This window comes from Ambystoma mexicanum, chromosome 9 (genome assembly GCF_040938575.1).
Source record: "Ambystoma mexicanum isolate Mex_15411 chromosome 9, UKY_AmexF1_1, whole genome shotgun sequence".
Taxonomy (NCBI): Eukaryota; Metazoa; Chordata; class Amphibia; order Caudata; family Ambystomatidae; genus Ambystoma; species Ambystoma mexicanum.
This window is the reverse complement of record NC_090931.1, coordinates 237,107,479-237,131,319: the sequence shown is the minus strand read 5'-3', so window position 1 is coordinate 237,131,319 and position 23,841 is coordinate 237,107,479. Positions and strand designations below refer to the sequence as shown.

The 23,841-nt window shown below is 44.1% G+C and overlaps 1 protein-coding gene across 5 annotated transcripts in view; it reads right to left on the bottom strand.

The window, feature by feature from the left end:
• Positions 1-683: 683 nt before the first annotated feature.
• MSANTD2 (Myb/SANT DNA binding domain containing 2) overlaps positions 684-23,841 on the bottom strand; it is a 257,973-nt gene continuing 234,815 nt past the window's right edge. For 3 of the 5 annotated variants that reach the window (XM_069614530.1, XM_069614531.1, XM_069614532.1), the window contains one exon: positions 16,510-18,272. In XM_069614530.1, coding sequence (XP_069470631.1) covers positions 17,420-18,272 — 853 coding nt within the window. In that variant the 3' untranslated portion in view covers positions 16,510-17,419. Of the gene's footprint in view, positions 2,180-16,509; positions 18,273-23,841 lie in introns of those variants that run through there. The other 2 variants (XM_069614534.1, XM_069614533.1) reach the window with 2 other exon arrangements.

Here is a 23,841-nt window from a genome sequence, read left to right as displayed (position 1 = left end):
GGACGGATGTTCTAACCTTGTCTTTCTTCTTCTTCACAGGGTCCGAGTTCGTGGATGCGGAGTGCGGTGCTGCGGCGTCGGTATCAAGATCACTGGATATCAGGAGATGAGTCTGCAGATGAAGCAATGAAGCACCGGTTTCCTGGAGGTGAGTATGCAGGAGAATGCCTGGTTTCAAAGTTAAGTAAACTGGTTCAAGCAGCGGTGAGCGTCGCGTTGCATGCAAGTGCACAGTAATGTGAAGCACCAGCCTTAAGGATGGAGCAGCTTATATAGCTGAGCTTCTGAAGCCATGCCCACCAGGTTCAGCCTGCCTGCCACACCTGATGAGTCAACACATGAAGACCAGGCCTAGGGAGCCACACCCGATGAGTCAGCACATGAGGATGTTCTCTGGAATAAAGGCTTTCAGCCTGGAAAGTTCTTGTAAAATAAAAGCACTCCTGCACTGAAATAAAGTGAAAGCACTGCTGCACTGAAATAAAGTGTTCCTGCTCACATCTCTATAAGAGCCTGGCGCCGCCAGGGCCCCTGTGTTTCTGGGTCCCAAAGGGACATAAGCGAGTCAAGTGACCCATTGCCCCCATCACTAGATGGTGTGGTTTTTGTGTTCTGGGGCCTGTGGCCATGACAACAACACATTTTAATTAACATTTAGAACAATCATTTTTATTCAGATTTCATTCACAATAGTTTGGGTTAGCAGATGTTGCACGACGATCTGGTGGGATATACAAAAAATGCACGATAGCAGTAGCCACCACATGGCGTGTTACTTTTGCACTTTATTTTTTTTAAAGCTACCCTTTCTGGGCATTTTAATGGCTCATTCATCGCACTAGGCTGCAAACTACGCAGAGAACTCTAAACTTTGTACACGTAAAAATGGGTGCATTCGTGATTCGTGCAGACTGCTGCTGAGAGATAATTGTGCATGTGTAAACATCCTGCTATACATGTAAAGGTTTCTCACAGCATTGTGAACGGTAAAACGTTTGGGCAGACGACCTGGCGTTAAACAAAATTTGAAAGCAAACACGATAAAATACATCATAACCTTTTAATCTCAGATGCAAAACCTTGAGCTAGTCGAATGAGTACAGGTGTTCATGGTGACAAACATTTATAAAGCTAAGGCGAGTTGTGCAAAAAACAAAATGAACACTAACCTATAGTGTTAAAGTATGCAACCCTTTTAGCACCGACTATAGGGTGACAGGCTGAGTGATAACATGTGCCACGGTAAAGCATATGTTTTATTTAACATAGTGATGATTTGTACAGCACACACTGCCAAAAAGATTTACAGCGTGTGCATGCTTGTGGGTGTAATACTGTTGCGGAAAGGGATGACACACCCCTGAGCAGCTATTTTAGAGGTTTTCAGAGTTTATTTACATTTTGTCTTCGATCTAATGTGATTATAAAAATCACACTGAATTCATGATGGGCACTGTCTGCTAATATACATGGGCAGGGCTGGGCATTCACCAAAACAGCTATTTCTCTTAACACCACCAAGCAGCAGCCCTACGGAATGATCACATTTTAAGCCTGATGATGCTGCTACACATCCATAGCTTTTGTCAACTCAATTAGTCTCACAAGTAGACCAAGGCCTTTGGATGTGTCTGATTGCCGCATAGAGGTATGCGGCAATCAGAGGCATCCGAAGTCCTTGATCTACTTGTGAGACTTGTTGCAAATGACTCCGACATGTTTCAAGTTCCAAACGACTAAGATATTTGAGCTATGCTTTGTTTTAACATCTGTCAAAATAATTTTTCACCACTGGGTGAACATGTCAACCGCAGCGGTATGTGTTAATCAGAGCCATCAGAAGTCCTTGGTCTACTTGTGAGACTAGTTGCAAATGACTGGCATGTTTCACATTCCTGCGACACCACTTACTGATTCACCTTTGAGAAATAAAAACAAAAACAATCTCAATCTTTGAACTGCCTCAGCAGTTCACCCATATTAAGTGACACCATAGGTTGTACTGAAACTGGGGGCGGATCCCCACTATCCCCTGTGTTGTGCTGGCCCCAGAAACAGATGGGCCGTTATACGTTAGATGAATCAATCGCCATAAATCCATTGTCTGCCGGTTGTTGGTTGCCACAATCCACATCCAGAGACGCTGCCGTCTGCGCATCTGTTGGTGTACACGATGTTACTAAAAATCCAAGAAAAAATATATTCAGTCTAAAACATCTTTTACACAGTGATCATCAGCGCATTACAATATTCATCAACAATATTAACTGTAGCACTGCACAGCGTGCTGCAATGTCAGCATCAACATATTAAAGCCATTGTAACAATCAAGTACAGCGCCCCTAAAAAATTGAAATATCAATCCATTTATATGAAAGATCTGCTGCACCACTTTATCAAAGGTGTGATATTTGACAAAAAGTCGAGTCCCACAGTGTCTGATCTGCTAAAATTAGGCCTCTGCATTGCACGCATTGTCAAGATTACATAAAACATTGCAAAAGTCAAAAACATATTTTAAAAGTCCTGGCACATTTCTACTTCACAATTGTGTTTTAAAGTATACCTTGCAGTTTTCACATGTAAAGATGCGGGGCAACACTATGCGCTTCCCTTGAAGACAGAGATTAGACACATTTTGATTTACTTTGTACCACTCTGTATGCAGAATAAAATAAAATGTAGCGCCTACTTGGAAGTAAAAAACAAATCTGGCACAATCTAAAACATGCACTGGCACAGTCGATCAAAACATAATACATCCACAAACATATCAAGTAAGATGTAGCACCCTGACACTCGCCACCCTTAAAAATCTGTCATGACAACAGTTTGTACAAAACAAATCTCTGGCTATAGCGTTTGCGTGACACGCGTTATCTTTGTCAAAAAAATACTCAAATGCCCAAATACTAACTTCACATTGCACGCATTTGAAATATTTAATTAACTTTATCAGCGCTTTGAAGCTGAGACAAGGCATTGTGCACAAGCAAATATGTCGCATCACAAAATGACAAGTACCCCAAAAGTGAGGTGAGGGTTTATTTAATGTTTATTAGTGTTTGGAATAGTAATATGGGCTGCGGGTTCTAAGCTTTAATATTGAACTGTCTGAATGATTGTATAGCAGAACAATAAACACTAAATACTTACAAAACCCTTTACACATTTTCAACTTCTTCCAAAGAGTTGTATTCAAAATCTCAAAAACAATTCTAGAACATAAGCTCTGTGTCCATGTGATCACGCGCACACGCACACACACACACACACACAAAAATAGAATCCGGCGCTATCCAGCATCTATGTGCTATCCTAGCCGACATGCAAAACCGCAGAGCATTCTAGGCAAACTATACATTTTCAAACGTCATTAAAAGCACGTAGCTTTTTAATTTAAAAATGCACAGCCCGTCTCAGAAAGGGCTTGCTTCATGGCATGTCGCAGAAAGGTCTGCCTATCGATAAAGTGAAAAAAGCTTCATCAAGCTTGAATAACCTCAAATTGTAAAAAGCACTGAAACAATACATTAAAGTATTGAATAACAGTTCAAGAACATATGTTCCACGCATAGAAATAGAATCCGATGCGCCCAACATCTATACGCTATCCTACAAGACATGCAAAACCACAGAGCATTCTAAACAAACTATACATTTGCAAACATAATTAAAAGCACGTAGCTATTTAGTGTTAAAATGCACAGCCAGTCTTAAAAAGGGACTGTCTCAGGAAGAGCCTGCCTCACGGCCGGTCTCAAAAAGGCCTGCCTATCGATAAATACAGTTAAAAAACGCCTTATCAAGCTTGAATAAAACCACAAATTGTAAAAACCACAAAAACAATGCCCCCCCAAAGTCACCTTTTTGCTGTTGTTGAAATAAACAGCAGGCCCACATTCCAATCAGCAGGCTTTGCAGGGGCCCACTTGCCCGCGATCAAATCCAGCCGAGAAGCAAGGCACCCCGGCAGAGCTGCAATCAATCCCCTCTTCCAAGTCACCTCTTCCAGTTAAGCATTGGCTTAAGGCTCTATATAAAACATAAATACATACAAATTAGTTGCCACTGTGGGGGATCATCAGGCAGGCGTTTTGACACTGGGCTGGACAGTACCCCTGCTGCAGAGAACCCCTTTTAAAGGGGTGAAAATTCAATGTTGTTTAATTATCAACAATGCACAGATGTATGTTATTTGTTTAGTTTGCAGAAATGGGTTTCTTGTCAACAGAAGCAGAGCATTCTATTTCATGCATACTGATTCCTATGTGATATACCAAAATCTACAAATAACCTCACCCCTACAGATGCTTCCTGGGAGCAATGCCATTTTTCTTATCAACAGAAGCAGAGCATGGTAGTTCATGCATACTCTGCAAAATAAGTTCAGCCTGCAGATGCTTCCTGTGCCGGCTTCAGTCATAAGTTAAAAATAGCCTTGCTAATGACAATCAGTTATAATTTGGCATTAGAATTTAGCAGGTGAGTGCATCTTGCAGGGCAACTCCATGTTGCCCAAATTTGTCCTTAAAAAGCATATCCAAGGCCTGTGTGTCTTCGCTTGCCCCCGGCACTGCTTCCTTGTCTCCCCGTCCCTCCTCCCGCCAATCCAACACATTCTGATTGGTTGCTCTAACTTAGCTCCCCGGGTCTAGTAACCCTTTGCAGCCACCTGCCTCCTTTTCCATCAGAGTGCATATTGCAGCATGACTCCATTTTGCCCAAATGTGTCCTTAAAAAGCATATCCAAGACCTGTGTGCCTTTGCTTGCCCATGGCACAACTTCTTGGTCTCCCCGTCCCTCCTGACTGGTTGCTCTAATGTAGCTCCCCGGGTCTAGTGACCCCTTGCAGCCAGCTGCCTCCTTTTCCATCGGAGTGAATCTTGCAGCGCGACTCCATTTTGCCCAAATTTGTCCTTAAAAAGCATATCTCAGGCATGTGTGCCTTCGCTTGCCCACAGCACCGATTCCTGGTCTCCCTGTCCCTCCTCCTGCCTCCCGGCCCTCTCACCCCTCCTGATTGGTTCTCCGCAAGGTCATCACTGACCACTCCAGGGTAGCCCTTTGCCCGTGCAGCCCCTGCGGCTAAGGATCCGAGGCAAACCAAAGCTCTGTCTGAGGCAGCTCCAGAAAAAGTGTGGCCAGGTGTCCGCAGGGGAAGCCAGCCGTCAACCGGCAACAACCAGGACCAATACGGTAGGTGCAATCTAGGATGGGAGTAGAGCAATTACTCTACCCTGGAAGCCTAACCACTTATCAAACTTAACTAAAACACTGTAATAATATCTAATACCTCTACTACCTCCCTCAACCTCACACTATTAAATCTAGCTGTGTTTTAGTATTGTAATCATTTGGTCACCCGTCTCTCAAATCTAGCTGTGTTTAGTACAACCCCCATTTGATCTGTTAGGCGTAGGCCTCTCTCCCACTATACAGGACTCTCCAATCTAGCTGTGTTTTAGTATTGTAATCATTTGGTCACCTGTGTCTCAAACATAGCTGTGTTTAGTACAACCCCCATTTGATCTGTTAGGCGTAGGCCTCTCTCGCACTATACAGGACTCACAAATCTAGCTGTGTTTTAGTATTGTAATCATTTGGTCATCTGTGTCTCAAACATAGCTGGGTTTAGTACATCTCCCATTTGATCTGTTAGGCGTAGGCCTCTCTCCCACTATACAGGACTCTCCAATCTAGCTGTGTTTTAGTATTGTAATCATTTGGTCACCTGTGTCTCAAACATAGCTGTGTTTAGTACAACCCCCATTTGATCTGTTAGGCTTAGGCCTCTCTCCCACTATACAAGACTCTCAAATCTAGCTGTGTTTTAGTATTGTAATCATTTGGTCACCTATCTCAAACATAGCTATGTTTAGTACAACACCAATTTGACCTGTTGGGCATGAACTTCTCTCCCACTATGCAGGACTCTCGGATCTGTGGTTAATATAGTAATTTTTTGGGCACTTGTGTGTCACATTTAGCTGTGTTTAGCATTGCAATCATTGGTTCACTTGTGTCTCAAACCTAACTGTGTGTAGTATAGTAATCATTTGGTCACCTGTGTCTCAAGCCTAACTGTATTTAGCACTGCACCCATCAGACATAAGCGCCTCTCCCACTATACAGGATGCTCATATGTGACTGACCAACTCTAGTCTAGAGCATCACTGTGGAACGAGACAGAGATCATTAGCTGATCAATGTGGAGTGACACTGTGATTAGGGCTCACGCCTCATAAGATGACACAGTGATTGTTACTTATGCCGATTGGGACAATTCTGTAGTTACTAGCTATCCCTCCTAACCCCACATAGTTGTTCACCGCTGTGAACCTCGTCCAGGGATACGCACATTAAGGACAGGCACCGATAACACCCAACGATATAATCCTAAAAAACCTGCCCTACCTTACTCAAGACAGCGACTGAACAAGTCGGCAATACCAGCTAACAAGACCACCTACAGACAGAGCCCAAACTTGTAGCGGACAACTACCTACACCCAGTACTAGACCACGAGACAGCAGGACCAAAAGCGAGAAAAAAAAAAAGAAAATCAGCTCGGCCTCAACGAACAAAATAAAGACCAAAACAACTCTCAACCTCAAAATTCTGCGCAAACGACCTGTACCGAGGGAAAGAAAAAGAGCAGAAAGAACAAACACACCGGAACAGCAACAAAGACAACTACAGAACACACTCCCAGAGACAGGAAGGACAACTGAGCCAACACTGAAAGAAGACACAAATCCCTCCACTTCACTCTATACCTCGCAAATAACCAGTCACCAGAACAAACCGACCCAACGCGAGAATCAGCAACAGCAGACAACCAAACACAACCACGCAGAAAAAGAACGGACAATGCTAGAAATAACAAAAACAATCGACTCTAATAAAACCGTACATCACCAAAACAAGAGGAACTTCCACTCGGGACCCACAATTCCTGGAAGAAGAACCCAATGATGAAATCAAAATCCCAAGACTGAACCTAGAAGAACTTTTCGATGACACAGACGCACCTGTACCAACACCTCAACTAGAAATAGACCTGAAGGAAACCTCAACACCGATCAGAAGACGACCCCAGCAACAATAAAGCCCAAACCAAACTACACCTCTAAACTCCACTGCAACCTAATAATTGCAAGATCCATGTCAAAACACTCAACAGAGATCTCTGACCTAATCTGTGACAACAGCATTGACATCCTATTCATTACAGAAACATGGCTGGACGACAAATACAAAATCACACTCCAAGGCTGCCTCCCAACCAACTTCAAATGTCTTCAAGTAAACAGGAAAAACAAAAAGGAGGAGGCCTTGCAATAGCATTCAAAGGGCACCTGAAAATAAAAACAGACAAACCTTTCATCAACTGCGAAACCATGGTCATACACCTATCAGCGAACCCAAAAACCAACATCACATTCATCCTTGTGTACAGACCACCGTCATACAATGCAACTTTTGTCGGCAACTTCATAGAAGCCATCACCAACATAAACATCAACCACTAACATCTAATTATCCTGGGGGACTTCAACATCTGTTTGGAAGAAAGTCAAGCCAACTCCCAAAACTCACTCATTGGACAACTTACAACCATGAAACTACGACAGCTGGTCATAGGGGCAACACACTCGGCAGGCCACACCCTCGACACAATCTTCACCAAGGAAATACTTATCACCACGGCACCACTCATACAAATACTGTGGAGCGACCATCTCTTCATCCCATTCGTGGTCAAACTACCAACTCAAGTCTGCACCCAGCCCCCTAAACTCACAACCACCACAAAAAGAGACTGGAAAACTGTCAAAGCAAGCAACCTATTCGAACAACTGGAGATGACCAAACCCTCAACTACAGAACTAGAGCTGGCTGACCTAGACGGGAAAGCAGAGCTACTTCACAAATGGATTTCTGATACAATTGGAAAGATCACCGCGGAAAAACCATTCACCCAGTCAAAAAAAAATAGCAAGGGCAAAATGGTTCACCCCCCTACTAAGCACCATGAAAAAGGACAACAAGGAGATGGAGCTGGAATGGAGGAAAGAATACAACCCAGACAAAAAACACTGTTCCAGAAACATCCGCGCATACAAGAAGGAAATACAAAAGGCAAAGAGAAGGCAGCATGATGACAGAATTACCAATGCCACCAACACACAAAAAGAAATGTTCAATGTCATTAAAGAAATAAGAAACCCACCAGGCTGCGACAACACCCCAAACCCCTCAGAGAAACTCTGCAGCGACCTGGCAGATCACTTCAAGAACAAAATCAACGACATCTGACAAATCATACAAAACAGACCAACCAACCATAACATTCAACAAAGCGGACCCACCACAGAGCAACAGCACAAACTCCAAAACATTCCAGAAATATCAGCAGAGGCATTTGTCTTGCTGGTAAAACACAGTAAGAATGCAGGATCACCCATGGATCCCTGCCCCCCTGACATCTACAAATCAATCCTCACACAAGGAACACCATCAGAATATTACAGAAACCTCCTAAATCTCTCACTAGCAACAGGAACTGTACCAAAAAGCTTCAAATCAGCATATATCAAACCACTTTTAAAAAACACAAGTGGCGACGTAGAAGACCTCTGCAACTACAGGCCGATCTCAAACATTCCCTACGCAGCAAAACTCTTTGAAACCTATGTATACAAACTAACCAAAGAACACGTAGAAAAACACCACCTGCTAGACCAAGGGCAAGTTGGTTTCAGACCCGCAAGAGGAACAAAAACAGCACTACTATCCATCTGGGACGACCTAAAAACAAACATGGACTCCAACACAACCTCAGCCCTGATTCTGCTCGACCTCTCCGCAGCCTTCGATACAGTTAGCCATGACACCCTAACCAAAAGACTAGAAGACATAGGCATAACGGACAACGCTACTCTGGATTAAATCATTCCTAGCAGACAGAACATAAACCGTATGGATAGCACCATTCAAATCCACCCCAAGAGTTAACGACTGTGGAGTACCACAAGGATCCTCACTATCACCATTGTACTTCAACCTTTACCAGACTCCAGTAATCAGAATCTTCACAAAATTACATGCTACAACTATGCAGATGACACTCAAATCATCAAAAAAAAATCGAAGACACTCAAGCTGATCACTCAACCCTAATCGAGAGTCTAAAAGAAGTCTTTAACTGGATGAATGCCAACAACTTGAAAATCAACCCAGGTAAGACAGAAATCATGATTATATCCAAAAACCAAGAGAACACCACCTACATTCCATGGCCAACGGAAAGGGGAACCACACCAACACCATCTATGGGAGTAAAAAATCTGGGAGTCCCGATGGACAACGCCCTAACCTAGAACCTCAAATAAATGCAATAGTCAAGAAATGCTTCTTCCTCCTTCACACGGCAAGAAGAATCTCACCTTTCCTCTCCTTCACCCACAAAACACTCGCAATCGTCGCCCTCATCATGTCAAGAATTGACTATGCTAACAGCCTCTATCTCGTGATACCAGAATACCTCCTGAAGAATCTACAACGGATCCAGAACACAGCAGCCAGACTACTCCTCAAACTGTCCAGAAGAGACCACACCACCCCAGCCCTAAAAACCCTGCATTGGCTCCCAGCTAAACATTGTATCACCTTCAAGACAAGGTGCATAACATCAGCGGACAAAGAGCTGAATTCCTACAAAAGAAAACAATCTACAAGCCAACGAGACTCCTCAAATCAAGCAACAAAATCTGCCTGCAATAAAAACCATACCTCAAGAAAAAAGTTGGGTGCGTCTCCATCTCCCACTTAGCTGCAAAAACCTGGAACAACATCCCGAAAGAAATAAGAAACACCAAAGACCACCTACAATTAAGAAAATTACTAAAAACCTGGCTCTTCAACATCACAGATCCAAACTGAAAAAGCAAAACAACCAAACAAGAAACACAAAGAAAAGGATGACAAAATGTAGGATGACACTGACAACATCCGGAACCGACTAAAGAAACTCTTACTACTGTAAGAGAAATGATGCTAAGCTGAATAGGACACAAGCGACACCCAGGAGGACAGAATCAGCATCCCTAGCCAACTCCAACCAACAACCTCACCTGCTCCATAATTGCTACCAGGTATCATACTTGTATAGAGTTGTGTGAATGTTGGCACTTGTCACACTTGAACGAAGTTGTGGACATTGACATGGGCATTGACCAGATGGAGTTGTGAATGAAGGCAGGAGCCGCCCCGGGACGCTATTGCAAGCGTTGGCATGTGCCACATTTCGAAGGGGCTGGAAGCGGTAGCGTGCATGAGCAACTGAATAAGATGATATATGCCGACCAGCTGCCACATATGGATGGAATAGCCTTGGCTGACCAATGCCGCGCACCGACTGGGTTGGGCATGCTCTCTAGGCCATATTTGAAGGGACGCACAAACGCATGCCTGCCCCACATAGACAGCTGTCACATAGGTGGCCGGTGCCGAACCTGGGTAAGGTTATGAATGTGAGTGGATGCCATGTGTGAAAGTGACTGTGTGTCGGACGGCCCCAGATCTGGACAGAGACGCAGAGATGCTTGCGCACCTCACCTGGATAGAATACAGAAGTTTAATACCTTGCTTCCAGACAGCAATGCCAATTAACTAATCCACTAACAATTTCACCCCTCTGCATGCACCTCTCAAACTCTAACCAAACACAACCACAAGCCTACAACAGAGCAATCTGCACAAACTTCACTACATTGTGACAACAAACAACACAGACTCGCACAAACAGCACATGATGACTACCGACCGTAAAACACCCCAAGCCCAGCCAACGGACTTCCGGGCTGCCGCCACCAACAGCGCATCACCGCTCTCTTGCACTTTTCCAGCTTATTCCTACTAACCCACTGCTCCTCCCTTTTTTCAGAGCCGCCAGAGCGGCAGGGGACCACTCCGGTGGTGATAGTGCGCAGTACAAATATCCTTTAACAATAACATTGTTCATGTGTATTTACATGGACGGTTGTTTATACAGCTGGCACAAACACCCTGGATTCTAGTGCTCTAAATATAAAGCCCATCAGTGTTTTCTGCTGTTACAGCTAGAATAGCTGTCGGAGTCACCACAATCCTAGGATTCCCCAGTCCTTGCCGTAATATAAAGCCCCTGCAGTGTTCAGTCACAGTTCTCTGGTAGGTCGCAGAGGGACACATGTATGCGATGCATGTTATGCTGTAGACCCCTTAGAAACACATTTGACTTATAAAGTAAATTGTGTTTCATTATTTAGAGACTGTATCAAAGCCAGTTCATATAAGATTGGTGTACATGTTTATATCAAAATTGATATTAACAAATGTTTATGTCAACATTTGTGGGGAAGTTAATATAAAAAATGTAAATGAATATTTTATATAAAAAATGCTAATTTGTATCTACATTTCTGTATCGAAAAATTCGATTTTTTATATTTTGTAAAATGTTATTTTTAATATGTTGTATATAAAATTCCATACCAAAAATGATTTTTAATATTGATTTTTATATAAATGTATTTAACCCCAAAACATGCTATTTTCATATACATTTTTATATTAAAAAGATATCGAAACTGCTTGATATTTTCCGCTTCATATAAAGTTTATATAAAAATTATCGGGGTTCAATACAATTGCTATCAACTTTGGGGGGGCTTATCAATTTGATTTAAAATGTACATGCGCTTCCTATTACCATGGGGCGTAACCTCTCTGTGATGATGTCACTGTCACTCTGTGAAGCCCTAGATTCACAGTCTCTGTCTTCAGAGCTCAATTCTCTCTCGCCGCTCGATCGCACAACATCAGCGAGCACTGCTCTCATCTATACATAGATTTTATATACAATGTATATTCACTTTATATAAAAACTGATATGAATTATAAAGCACTTTATAGCCAATATACGTTTGATATAAAATCGATACAAACATTTCTTATATCCTTTTTATATCCAATTTAAATAAAGTTTATATCAAAGCACTTCAAAAGAGGGCAGGACTAACACTGGAAGCAGGGGGCCTGTCCAACTGTCAAAATTTAACATTGTGCAAAAGGGGGCCCTTCTACTACTCATAGCCAAACTCTTCTACAACAAAAAAAGTGATGGATGGAAGGTTTTGAATAAATCTGAACCACTGCTATGGATGGGCAACCTTCCACATCATCTTTTTTCAGGCCATCTGTGCCACTGCAAAGGGGGTCCAGCCATATACAAATCAGTCAGGTACTGCCACCAATGGTAGCAGCCCAGCTCAAACTGCTAAGCCATGTCCCCTCTGCACAGAAACACAGGCAACCAAGCCAAACTCTTCAACTCAGTCTTTCATTTTCTTAGGACCAACGAAGTGACATTCAACCTTTCTTTTTCAACACAACTCAAGCATGCCTACAGGAAATAATCAATGCAGAAGATACAATAATGTTGCAAATGTGTTATGGCTTGGTCCCATCAAGAAAACAAATGTTCAATGTAACATTCTTTAATTGTGCTTTCACAATAATAGTCCAGAAAGTAAAAGTGAGCCTCTAGCTCCTGAATAATTGTAACAGAAATTCTGCTTTTCTCCATGCATATTGTGTTGAATTTGAAACATCACAGAACACTCACCCAAATAATTATGAAGGTAAAATACACGATTAGGCTCATTTAGATAGTAAGCAAATCTTAAGTGGGAACCCCTAATCTATATTGTCTTCCAACTTGACACCACAAGAAGCAGAATACATTGTCTGACATGTACAAAATTGTGTGTGCTAGGTTTTTCATCCTGAAGCAATAATGATATAAATGATGAAAACAAATGAGTGTTTTCAAAGTTAAGTCTGAGGAGTGGTTATTCAACTACATGTTTAATAGTTAAAGCTCCAGATAAAGTACTAAAACAAATAACTAATTAACCTGACCAGACAATGGAGACACATTAAACGTTTATTTTGCATCTGATTTAGTATAACTTCTACTTCAGTATGCATTGTGTGCGATCATAGTTACATGTTTGCCTCATTTCAAAATGCAGTACCCAAATTATCTGTTGTAAATCGGATTGGCAAACGCCGTTATTAAAATCCTAAAAGTGAATCTCTGGGTTTCCCCGAAAGCATGATGTGAGGAATTCGACCATCCGCACGGTGGGTGTGCGCTCGCACAGGCCTTTTTGAAATGTCATATGAAATTGAATGATGGTAGATCACCCTCTGGAAAATGTGTGGGGTTAATCTGCACACATTTTCCTATGCTCACCGCCTGACATACGCATAGACTTGTGTACTCTGTGTGGACACAGCCTACAGGTGCAGTGCCCCTCTCATATTTAATTGGTATCTGACAGGTGAGTACACAATGCATCTCCAGAAGGGGGGAGGGCCAACACTTCCCCCTGCTGTGGTCAGCCTAATTTAACAAAGGCTCCATGGATCTGTGCTGTTCTTTTGTTGAGCGTTGTAGCTGGTGGCAGTATTTGCATACTAATCAAAGTTTAATTCAAACAGGCCTAGATGGGGCCTGGCTGCAGAGGCTAACAAAGGAGACCGCAAACCCCAACACCCTTTCATACGCACTGTCTCAACCTGAAGCCAACTCCTACCCTCCGTATCGATTGACAGTGAAATGTCATGTCTGGGACTGCGTGTTAATAGTAGTCATCCCCGCAGGGGTACCCCAATCAGAAGGTACCAGTATGTGGTTTGATGGAGCCAGAACGTCTGGTCTCACCGCAGCTTCAAGGGAGACCTGCGCTTTAATCGGGAACCACAGAGACCTTCATTAACCAAAGGGACCCTTTGATCCACAACAGACAGGAAGATGGTTGGGACTTAGTACTACATGTTTTAATCCCATTACCTTTTCTGTTGCAAAGCCCTGTGGTTATGACCTCACGCATACAGGAAATTGATGGTGGGGACCCAAGATTGGTTCATTAAAGTAGGCTTCGCCTACACCAATTCCTTTGGTCCAATTGGCTTTAAAAAAGGGGTGAGCCCGTCTTTTGGTAGATCATCTGAAGACTTTGCAATGAGTAGCAAGAAGAACTCATCAATGGACCCTGGCTGAAGGTACAGTCTGCCTTACATCTTCCGCCAGTGAAGGAAGGCCAGGACCTCCAAGAGGGAAGTAAGATCCCACCCCAAAACATCTCCCAGGGAACAGACGGAGCTACTGAATCCAGAGCACCCTCCAGCAGCTCCAGAACCGGTACCCAGACAGCATACAGCATGCACTGCTAGGTTTTGCAGCCAGCTTCCTAGGTCGGAAGTGCCAGAGCCTCTGAACCAAACCAAGGACAAGAGAGCTGCCTGCAACACTCCTTAGCTTTGGGCTGTCCGCCTTAAACAACAACAAGAGTCCAGTGAAGATGCTAGGAGTGCATCGACAAGCATCAACCAACGTCCTCCTTAAGACATTTTCGAGCCCATCGAGCTGCAACCAACTGCACTGCTGGCTGTTACGCCGCAGTCGATAAACCACCTGAGACGCTTCGACCAGTGCTTCAGAGCTGCCGAACAAAAATGAGATGATTCCTGACTCAGACCCACCATCGAGGACAGCCTGCAGCCATCCGCCCAGCTTAGCTCGCCAAACTGCCTGCTGCTTGATACCCGCAGCTGTCTTCCATCTAGCACTCTGTTGCAGAAACTGCAAAGAGCCCTAAAACCAGCTTGACCCTGCCGAGCACCAAGAACACCTACAAGCACACGGTACACTTTCGTTCTTTCCCCCTGGACCTTCTCAGAAGGGACCTAGTGACATTGTATGACCCATTGCTCCTGTTGTGTTGAAACCAAGTATCCTTGATATGTCGCGATTATTTACAATACCGACTTCCCTCCTGTCAGTATCCAGAGTGCATCCCTTTTCCTTCTTTAAAACTGTCTGTCCTCTGCATTCCAAACAGGGTGGATTGTATTTTGTAGTGTGCTAGAACTGTCTCTTGTCATAATAATAAAGTAGATCATTATACACAACCTTGACTAGACAGTCACATTTATCATTGGGTAATTGTATTTTTGCAGTGTTGCAACTAACCAACAGCCTATGACCTTTCGGAAATAAGCCTGCCGTTCCCACATCATTACCAACATTGGACAAGGGGGTTTATAATTTGCTTGTGTGTCCAATCTCTTTGTATCCCTTCTGGTATACTAGAGGTGTGGCACTGATTGGTGGTTTAGAAACCGATATTCACAACTGCAACACTGGTGCCCTGGAAGTTGATTCGTCACACCTGTGTTCAAATTCATCAATCTTTTCAGTTGGTCACTGAGCATTAGAATACAAGCTACCTAAGTGCAATGGGCTGGATGGTAAACTGTGCCAAACTGTACACTGAAGGTGGACAACAGCCAAGAGGAAAGAGTTAAGACTCATGGCAATATATACTGTCATTAATGAGACTGCTAAGCTGGCCCATTCACAAGCATTTGTTTTAGGTATGAATGTTAGGTAGCCTTTCAAGTCAACACAAATGCTTGGGTGCATGGATGAAATTGCATTCTTTGTTGGTCTGTTGTCAGGATTCTGTCAGATCCCACAGTTTGAGAATTACATTCAGCAAATATGTACAGAAATGTTTACTTACCTTTTAAAAGGGTTATATGTGATGTTATTGCTGGAAAAAACATTGAGGGTGACTCAATATTTTTTAAAGGCATAAAACAACCTCCCCAACAGATTTTAGGAATGGTGCAATTATATAAACAAACTTCAGTCCTAGAATATTTAGGGAAAGTGCTGGGACAGGAGCTTTAAAATAAATACTGAGTCACCCTGGATTTTATTAACAGCGATATCATCACTGGATACCTTTAAGAAGCTTCAAGGTGGCAGCGGAACACATAAGCAGCCAGTCCTTCTACACTTTTTAATGTTATAAATGATGTGAGCAAGAGTGACCCGAGATAATTAGGGCATTCGTTCATGCATTCATTCAATTCTGGTTATGGTAAAGTTTGAAATTCCTGTACATAAAGCATGGTCCGAGAAAACGGACGACTGAAGGATGATAAGTGCTATCTCGGAGGTGTGACAAAGAAAATAACCTGGTCAGTGTCTGAGAAAGTGCCATGGTTCGTGGCAAGTTAATGCTTTAATGCTTAACATTTCTTTAACCATGGGTCGGTGGGGAGTTGCAGAAATCCCTAAATAGGAAGATATTTTATTATTTTAACACTTCAGAAATAGATTCCAGATAAAATAATTAAACATTTAAGGCATAATAGGAGGTAGAGTATAAATTAAAGAAAAATGGGAAAGGTGGTGGAGACACACATGTAACCAACTCATAAGATAAAAGTAGTATATGCAAAAGCCATCAAGACAAACACTGAGATGTTCACATAAGGAAGAACAAATCACCTTCACATTTGTTGCATTTCACATGTCATGTTTTTACAAATAGTAAAGTATTTCATCCACTATAAAGCATGTTGAAAAATAAAAATAAACATTTTGACAAGCGGATGCCTATATTTTATTAGCACTGACACATTCATTTTATGTCAACTTCCAAAAGATTCTGTAAAAAAATACTTAAAAAAAATCAATAAGCCAGCAGTTCCTGATCACGTGACTTTTCTTTTATAAGAACAAAATAAAGTGTGGACGCTTTTCTGTACTTTTTTGAATTAGCATATTCTACTGTGAAGCCAGAGTCAAACATGCTTCCATCTTTCAGGTCATGTATTTAATGTCACGAAGAGGAAACTAAAATACTCGTAGGCCAATAATTGTTTTAATGTAAAAAAAAAAAAAAGATATGGCAACAGCTAATAAAATGGGGTACAGTACATCACAAACAAAAATATTTGCAGGCAACACTGGTTGGAAATAGTAAAACACCTTATAGTTAAAAAAGTGAATACATAAATTATATACAAATAGTAGCTAAATGTGGCATTTGAAAATAATTTTCCTTTTAATGTGCCTCAAAGTTAAATTTGTGATCATACATCGCTTTATTCAGACCCGATATAACACGTATGGGTATATATATTATATATAGAGACGCATGTAAAAATGTGAAAAAAAATAAAATACAGTATCACTTCGAAACTGAAAGTATAAGCTATGTCCAATGTGGAATGTACTTACAGCAATTTATACCAGGGCTCCACACTTGCCTTTTTGTATTTTGCATTTTTTTGTATAAAAACACCATTTGCTCCAATACAAGTTGTCCATTTTCACTTGCCCTGGACAATTGCATTATTTGTAAGCATGTTTGAAATAAATGTTCACATTTTAGGTTATTTGCCTTTGTGAAAAGGCAGGCTTTTTAAATATCCTCAAAAAGTCCAAGAACATCCAACATGACTGAAAGCTTAGTCTGCAGTACTAATCCTTATGAAGGACAATATTTAGTTATTAAACTTTAAAGGGTATCCAATGGCTTTTTCCAGACACTCCACTAAAGACCCTGCTGAAAGAAAGTCCCTTTCCACTTCAACAAATTTAATGTACATCGTTTTGGGAGACACTCCTGGTTCCACTACACAGTTCTGCGCTAAAAATCCGTTGATGCCAGCCCATTCTTTACTGTGGCATTTCACTGTAGATTGAAAATGTAAAAACAAGCACTGCTGGAGAGTTCGGCCTTCTGCAATCCCAAGATAGCAGTATGTGATTTTGCTTGAGAGAGATGGTCTTTTTGGGGTTTGTGCGGACAAATTCTCTGAATCCGCCCCTTTGCTCTCATTCGTTAGATCCTGAACATCATTTTCTGGAGGAGTCGGAGTTGGTTTGTCATATATGTCTTGATAACCAATGGCATAAAGACCAGGACTTTTTGGAATGCCACCTGGTAACAAATATTGAACAATATTACCTCCAATTGGCTTAGAGTGTGCTATGGGTATCCAGCAAAATTCCATGTGCAGCTCCAAGCACCTTGCTTCACTAATAGTGATCTCTAAAAACTTGTAATATACGTTTTTCCAGTTCATTTTCTGTACTCTGGTCATGATGATTCGCCCTTCTGGTTTCTCTGGATTGAAATACTCTCTGAGTCGTTTACCAAGTGGTACCTGGGAACTTATTTCAGCATAATGATATCTAATATCTTCTTTCCACCGTGTGTTAAAACCAATGCCGAAAATTGCAAGTTTGTTTGAAAGATGTAATCTGGAAAAATCTGTCCAGCTCTGAAAGAGCTCCCACTTTAAGTGAACCGATTCCAAAATGTTCATAGTGTTCTGGTAGAGTTCTCTTTTCCTAGAAAGATAAAAGAAACAGTAAGCATCAACATGAAAAACAATATAGTGCCACACTGAAGCTATGCATCATTTTACCACAATAAATTGCATCAAACAGTTAGAAGAGCCAATGTGATGCTTTTTACAGAATTAAAACATGAAACCAGCAAGTGAGTAACATTGTGCCTTTGGTTACTTCGTCCTGGCTCTCCCTACTTCAAAACATTGTCATACGACCACATCACAGGGCAAACCATGGATAATTTCTAAAATATGTGGTATCACTTTAAAGCTTTTCAAATAGGCCACACTTGTAGACTCCTATTAATAGCACAGGGACCTTGCATGGAATAGTTACCCGTTGTACCCTAAGGATGTCACCCTAGAGCATGTGAGACTGGATTGCAGTATATGGTCAGCGAGACTGATGGCAGAGTGTTGTTAAGGAAAGAGTGCAAGGTCTAAGAACTGGAATGAATCATAAAGGCACGTTTTCCTTTCTCATCATCCTGCACCTGCTCTTTCCCAACTTGTTTTGCAAACAGACTAAATTGATTCTATACCTTGGAAGGGGGACAGAAGAATATGCGGACTGGTTTCAAAAGAACACGTTGCACAGAACTCCTTGCCGATAGATGCATCCCCCCTTCTGGAGAAAGCAGGCTGGGAGGATAGCTCAGGGGCAATGCGTTTGTATTGGAAGCAAGACAACGCATAGCAACACAGGTTAGAATCCTGGACTCGCGTTTGGAAACTGGTCTCTGATATTAAGCCCCTTATAAAAGAACAATTATAAGCATCCAAAGAATAATTCTAGCAAAAAGCACGAAGGGTGGCCAATGTCAATGACCTTTAACTATCAGACACAGGCTGAGGTCTATAAAGCACAGTAGAGAATGCCCTTGCTGGAGTGCATTGTGCATGACGTCTTGGAGGCACTGGAATACCTCACAGCTCTTAGGAAGTAGATATGCAGGCGGCAATCCATCTAACTATGGCAGTGCTAGCTGCTTTATTAACAGCGAGAAGGTAAACATGAGTGGGAAAACGACAAAGTCTAGAAAGGTTATTCTCCGGGGGTTAAATGATATTGCCTTCGAACATCCAGGCTTTGCAGCATCTCCTAAACCGAGTATGGAATCTGGGATGAAAAACTGGACAGATTGTCTCTCGAAGATTGTGCAGTCTTCCTTCATCCATAATTCCTGACTAGAGTACCTATGGAATACAACGTAAGGTTCAGTTAAAGAGTATACCTGTAGTTCACGAATTGAGGCAATGTCATTGTCACAAGAAAATAAGCATTTCAGGACAATGAAGCCATCGCAAAGCTTGCGCATTATAGAGAATAGAACAAGAATAAAATCCCTTTGAGACGTAGACTCTCAAAGGAAGGCAAAGATTAAGGAGGCCATCAAGTGGCATTCATTGCCTAGTTTTTCAAGGAAAAGAAATCCTCATGAGAGTTAAGGTATGCAGCAACAGTCGAAAGAGCTTACAGAAAAAGGAGAATCCCTACGCCAGGGTTAATCTAGACAGTAGCCAAGTAGCAAAAGTGAAGCCACCTTCCCTTTGTGCAGCTTTCAAGTCGATTCTTTCCTTGCGGCAGGAAAGAAAGATTCTCATCTGATATTCCCAAATGGATGCAGGTTAACATTTTAGGTACCAAGCTCTCAATTTCAAGGATGCTAGAGGGCAGAAAAATGCACCCTTTCTGTGAAGTGTGGAGGATCAGGCTCCTGAAAGAGATTCAGGAACCTTTCTGAGAGCTGGAGGAGGTGTGAAACGAAGAGACAAGGAAGCTAGGCCGAGACCACTGGGACTCCGTTAATTGTGACAGGTGGTCTGGCCTGGCATGCACCATCTATGGAGAAGGAACAAGTTACGTACCTGTAACTATTGTTCTGCAGCATGGGTCTGGCATAGATTCACATGCTCATGAATAAAGAATACATATCAGTACAACATTACACAACCAAGGGAGGTGGCAAGGCTCAATAGAAACAATTACTCATACCTCCGGAACAGGCTCGCCTTCAAGTAAACAGGTTACATAGCACTGCTTGGCTGATTCTGGACTCCTTTCTGGAATCCCTGTCTATGCAGTAGAATCTCGTCAAGGTGGGCATGGACCTCCATGTAGCAGCCCTGCAGATTTCCGGCACAGGCACACCAGACAGGAACGCCGTTGTTGCAGCAATCGCTCTAGTGGAATGGGCTCTTGGACAGCCAGGCAGTGTTGAACAAGGCCTTCCCATGGTTCACAGGACCAAGGTTCATGAACAGTTGAGATGTTTTCCGAAAACTCTTCATGCGTGCTACTTAGAACTTCAGAGCACAAGCAACATCCAGCAAGTGCAATGTCCTTTCAGACGGTGACAAAGGTTTTGGAAAGAACACAGGCAACAGCAAAAGCTTGTTGAGGTGGAATACCGACAGAACTTTTGGCATGAAGGAGGGGTGCGTCTGTGGCACCACCCTCGATTAGTGTAGGATCGGGCCTGCATCTCACCCACCCTCCTGGCAGAAATGAGGGCCACAAGGAAATCCGTTTTCCATGAGAGAAACTTGAGAGGAGCCTGATGCATATACTCGAAGGGGCGCCCCATGAGCCTTGTCAGCACCACGTTGAGTTCCCGCGCCGGAGCAGGAGCCTTCACTGGCGGGAAAGATCGAAACAGTCCTTTGAGGAACTCCTTGCCGAGACGATGGGACCACAGAGAAGACCTTCCTGGAGACATGGTGTAGCGGGAGATAGCTGGTAGGTGCACCTTGATAGAGGTGTGCGCCAGCCCTGCCTTGGCCAAAGACAAGTATGGAAGAATCGGCAGCCCATAACCCTTAGAAGGCTGATCTTTTCTGAGACTGGCACCATGTAGCGAAATGCTTCCACTTGTACCTGTAGCACTCAAGAGTCGATGACACTCTGGCCTTGGCAAGTAACTCCCTGCCGTCCCCCAGCAACTAACTCGAATCCTCCAAACTGTAGCGCTGCAGGAGCCATGTCTTCAGGTTCAGCAATCCTGGTTTGTGATGCAGGAGTGCACCTCCTTCTCTGGTGAGCAGATCTGCGACAACTGGTAGCTTGACCAGAGGCAACGCTGACAGGCTGAGAAGGTCTGGGTACCAAATCTGCCTCAGCCACACCGGGGCGACAAGTATCATCCAGCATCTGCACTGTGAGTTGATTGATGACTCGCAGCATGAGAGGCAACGGCAGGAATGCACTTCCCACGGGACAAATGCGTCCCCTATGCTCCTCACCTGGTGCAAATTTCTGGCATTTGGTGTTTGTCGCAAATAGATCTATCTGGGGCCTGCCCCACTTGAAGAAGATGCGGTCCACTTGATCCTGCCGAGGTTCCCACTCGTGGCAGGAGCGCAACTCCCTGCTGAGGGAGTCGGCGATGATGCTCTTTACTCCTGCCAGGTGAAAAGGGATGAGTAGCATCTCGTGATCGATGGCCCAGTGCCACAAGTTCTGCGCCTCTCTGGAGAGTGCTGGGGATCGGCTGCCCCCCTGCTTCCTGATGTAGAATATCATGGTGGTGTCGTCTGTGAAGATCCTAAGCGCCTTGCCCTTCAGGGACAGGAGGAACGACTTAAGGGCCCAGAACACTGCTCGCAACTCCAGGATATTGATGTGGAGATCGTTCTCCTCCAGCAGCCACAGGCCTTGTTGTGGGCTGCTCAGCCCTCCAGGGAAGCGTACATGGTGACTGTCTCCTGGTATGGGGGGTTTTAAAACCCCAGGCGATGTTAAAGTGCATGCCCCACCACCTTATTACCCGATGGAACTCCTCGTCTGTGAAGCTTCCAGACACTTGAATCCAGCAAGCGTCCAGGAACTCCTGAAGAGTTTGCATCCGTAACCTGTAGAGCCAGACAAAGTAGATGCCTGATGACATCATGCTGAACAGCGACTTGATGGTCTGCACTGAGGCAGTCTTCAGTGACAACAGCCGTTGCACTTTCCCTAGCACGCCGGCTACCCTCTCATCTGAGGGCGGTGCCAGTCAGGAGGCTGTGTCTAGCCTGGCCCGTAGGAACAGCACGTTCTGCGATGGTATCAAGCAGGACTTTGGATAATTTATGGAGAAACTGAGATCCGTCAACAGCTGGACGGTCCTCTCTGTGAGAACGATGGCCACTTCCCTTGACTGGGCCCAGATGGGCCAGTCATTGAGGTATGGGTAAACGTGTATCCCCTGTAGGCGTAGTTGGCCCGCCACTGGTGCCAGGCAATTCGTGAACACCTTGGCACCAACTTCAGGCCGAAGGGGAGGGCCTTGAATTGGTAGTGTCTTCCCTGCACCACGAATCACAGGAACAGGAACCTTCAATGCTTCCTTTGTATGGGGTCATGGAAGTAAGCATCCTCCAGATGCAGCAATGACAAGTCGTCTCCTTCCTCCAGTTGGCCCAGCACATGTTGCAGCATGACCATCCTGAATTTCTGGGACTTGAGGTACTTGTTGAGATGCTGCAGGTCTAGAATGGGCTTCCAGCCCCCGGTCTTTTTGACTAAGAAGTATCTTGAGTAGATTCCGGAGCCCTGGAGTCATCTTGGAACTAGCTCGATCGTCTCCTTCCTTAGCAAGGCCCATAACTCCTGCAGGAGCTGAAGGATGTGCTGCTCCTGGCGGGCCACCAGAGAGATACGCTGAAACTTTTGCTGAAACTCCAGGGTATGTCTGTGTGCGAGAGCATCCAGCACCCATCTGTTGGTGGAGATCTTCCCCTCGCTGATGAATCTCACCAGCCAGCCTCCCAACGGGGTTCATGGGTGGGGGCCCGACTTCACGGCAGTCCTGCTTCGGTGCCTGCTCGCCAGCTTGGGGGCGACGACAGCGCAGCCCCCCCACCGAAAGCCTTGGAACGGCCTCTGCAGGCCTCCTGGGTCGGGGGCAGGGAGGGTTGATGGTACAACGAGGAGCCTCCACCAAAACCCTTAGTTGTCCGTGTCTGACTTTCTGCCGGAGGCAAGAAAGGAAGAGCGATTCTGCTGGAGACTGCCCAGGGCACGAGACGTCTCTGTATCAGTCTTGATGGCCTGTAAGGACTCAACGACGGCCTTCCCGAAGAGGTTATCCTCATTGAAGGGCATGTCCAATACCCTCATTTGGACCTCCTGGTGGAAATTGGTGGCCTTCAGCCAGCCTCGACGACGGAGGCAGATCTGTCGTAATCCTGTGTCGGCAATGTCCTGGGCCACCGTGATGGCATCGTCCGAAGCCACTTCCCCCCTCGTGGAGGAGCGAGATCGCCTCCACCCGCTTGTCGTCGGGCAGGAAATTCAGGATTGGGGCCACTTTGTACCACAGTTCCCGGTTGTACCTGGCCAGGATTGCCAGCACGTTGGCCGCTTTGACGGTCGATCCCGTGGAGTAGATTACCTTTCTCTCCATGGCGTCCAACTTTTTCCCCTCGCTGTTCGGAGGTCCAGAGGAAGACGATGAGGGGGTAGACAATCTCTTTCTCGCAGCCACCAACACCACAGAGTTTGGCGTCGGTTGTGACCATATGTTACGCTCACCTGGTCTCTGCAGAGACGTTGGGGCACGGTTGAAGCCCTCCCGGGGTGAGGT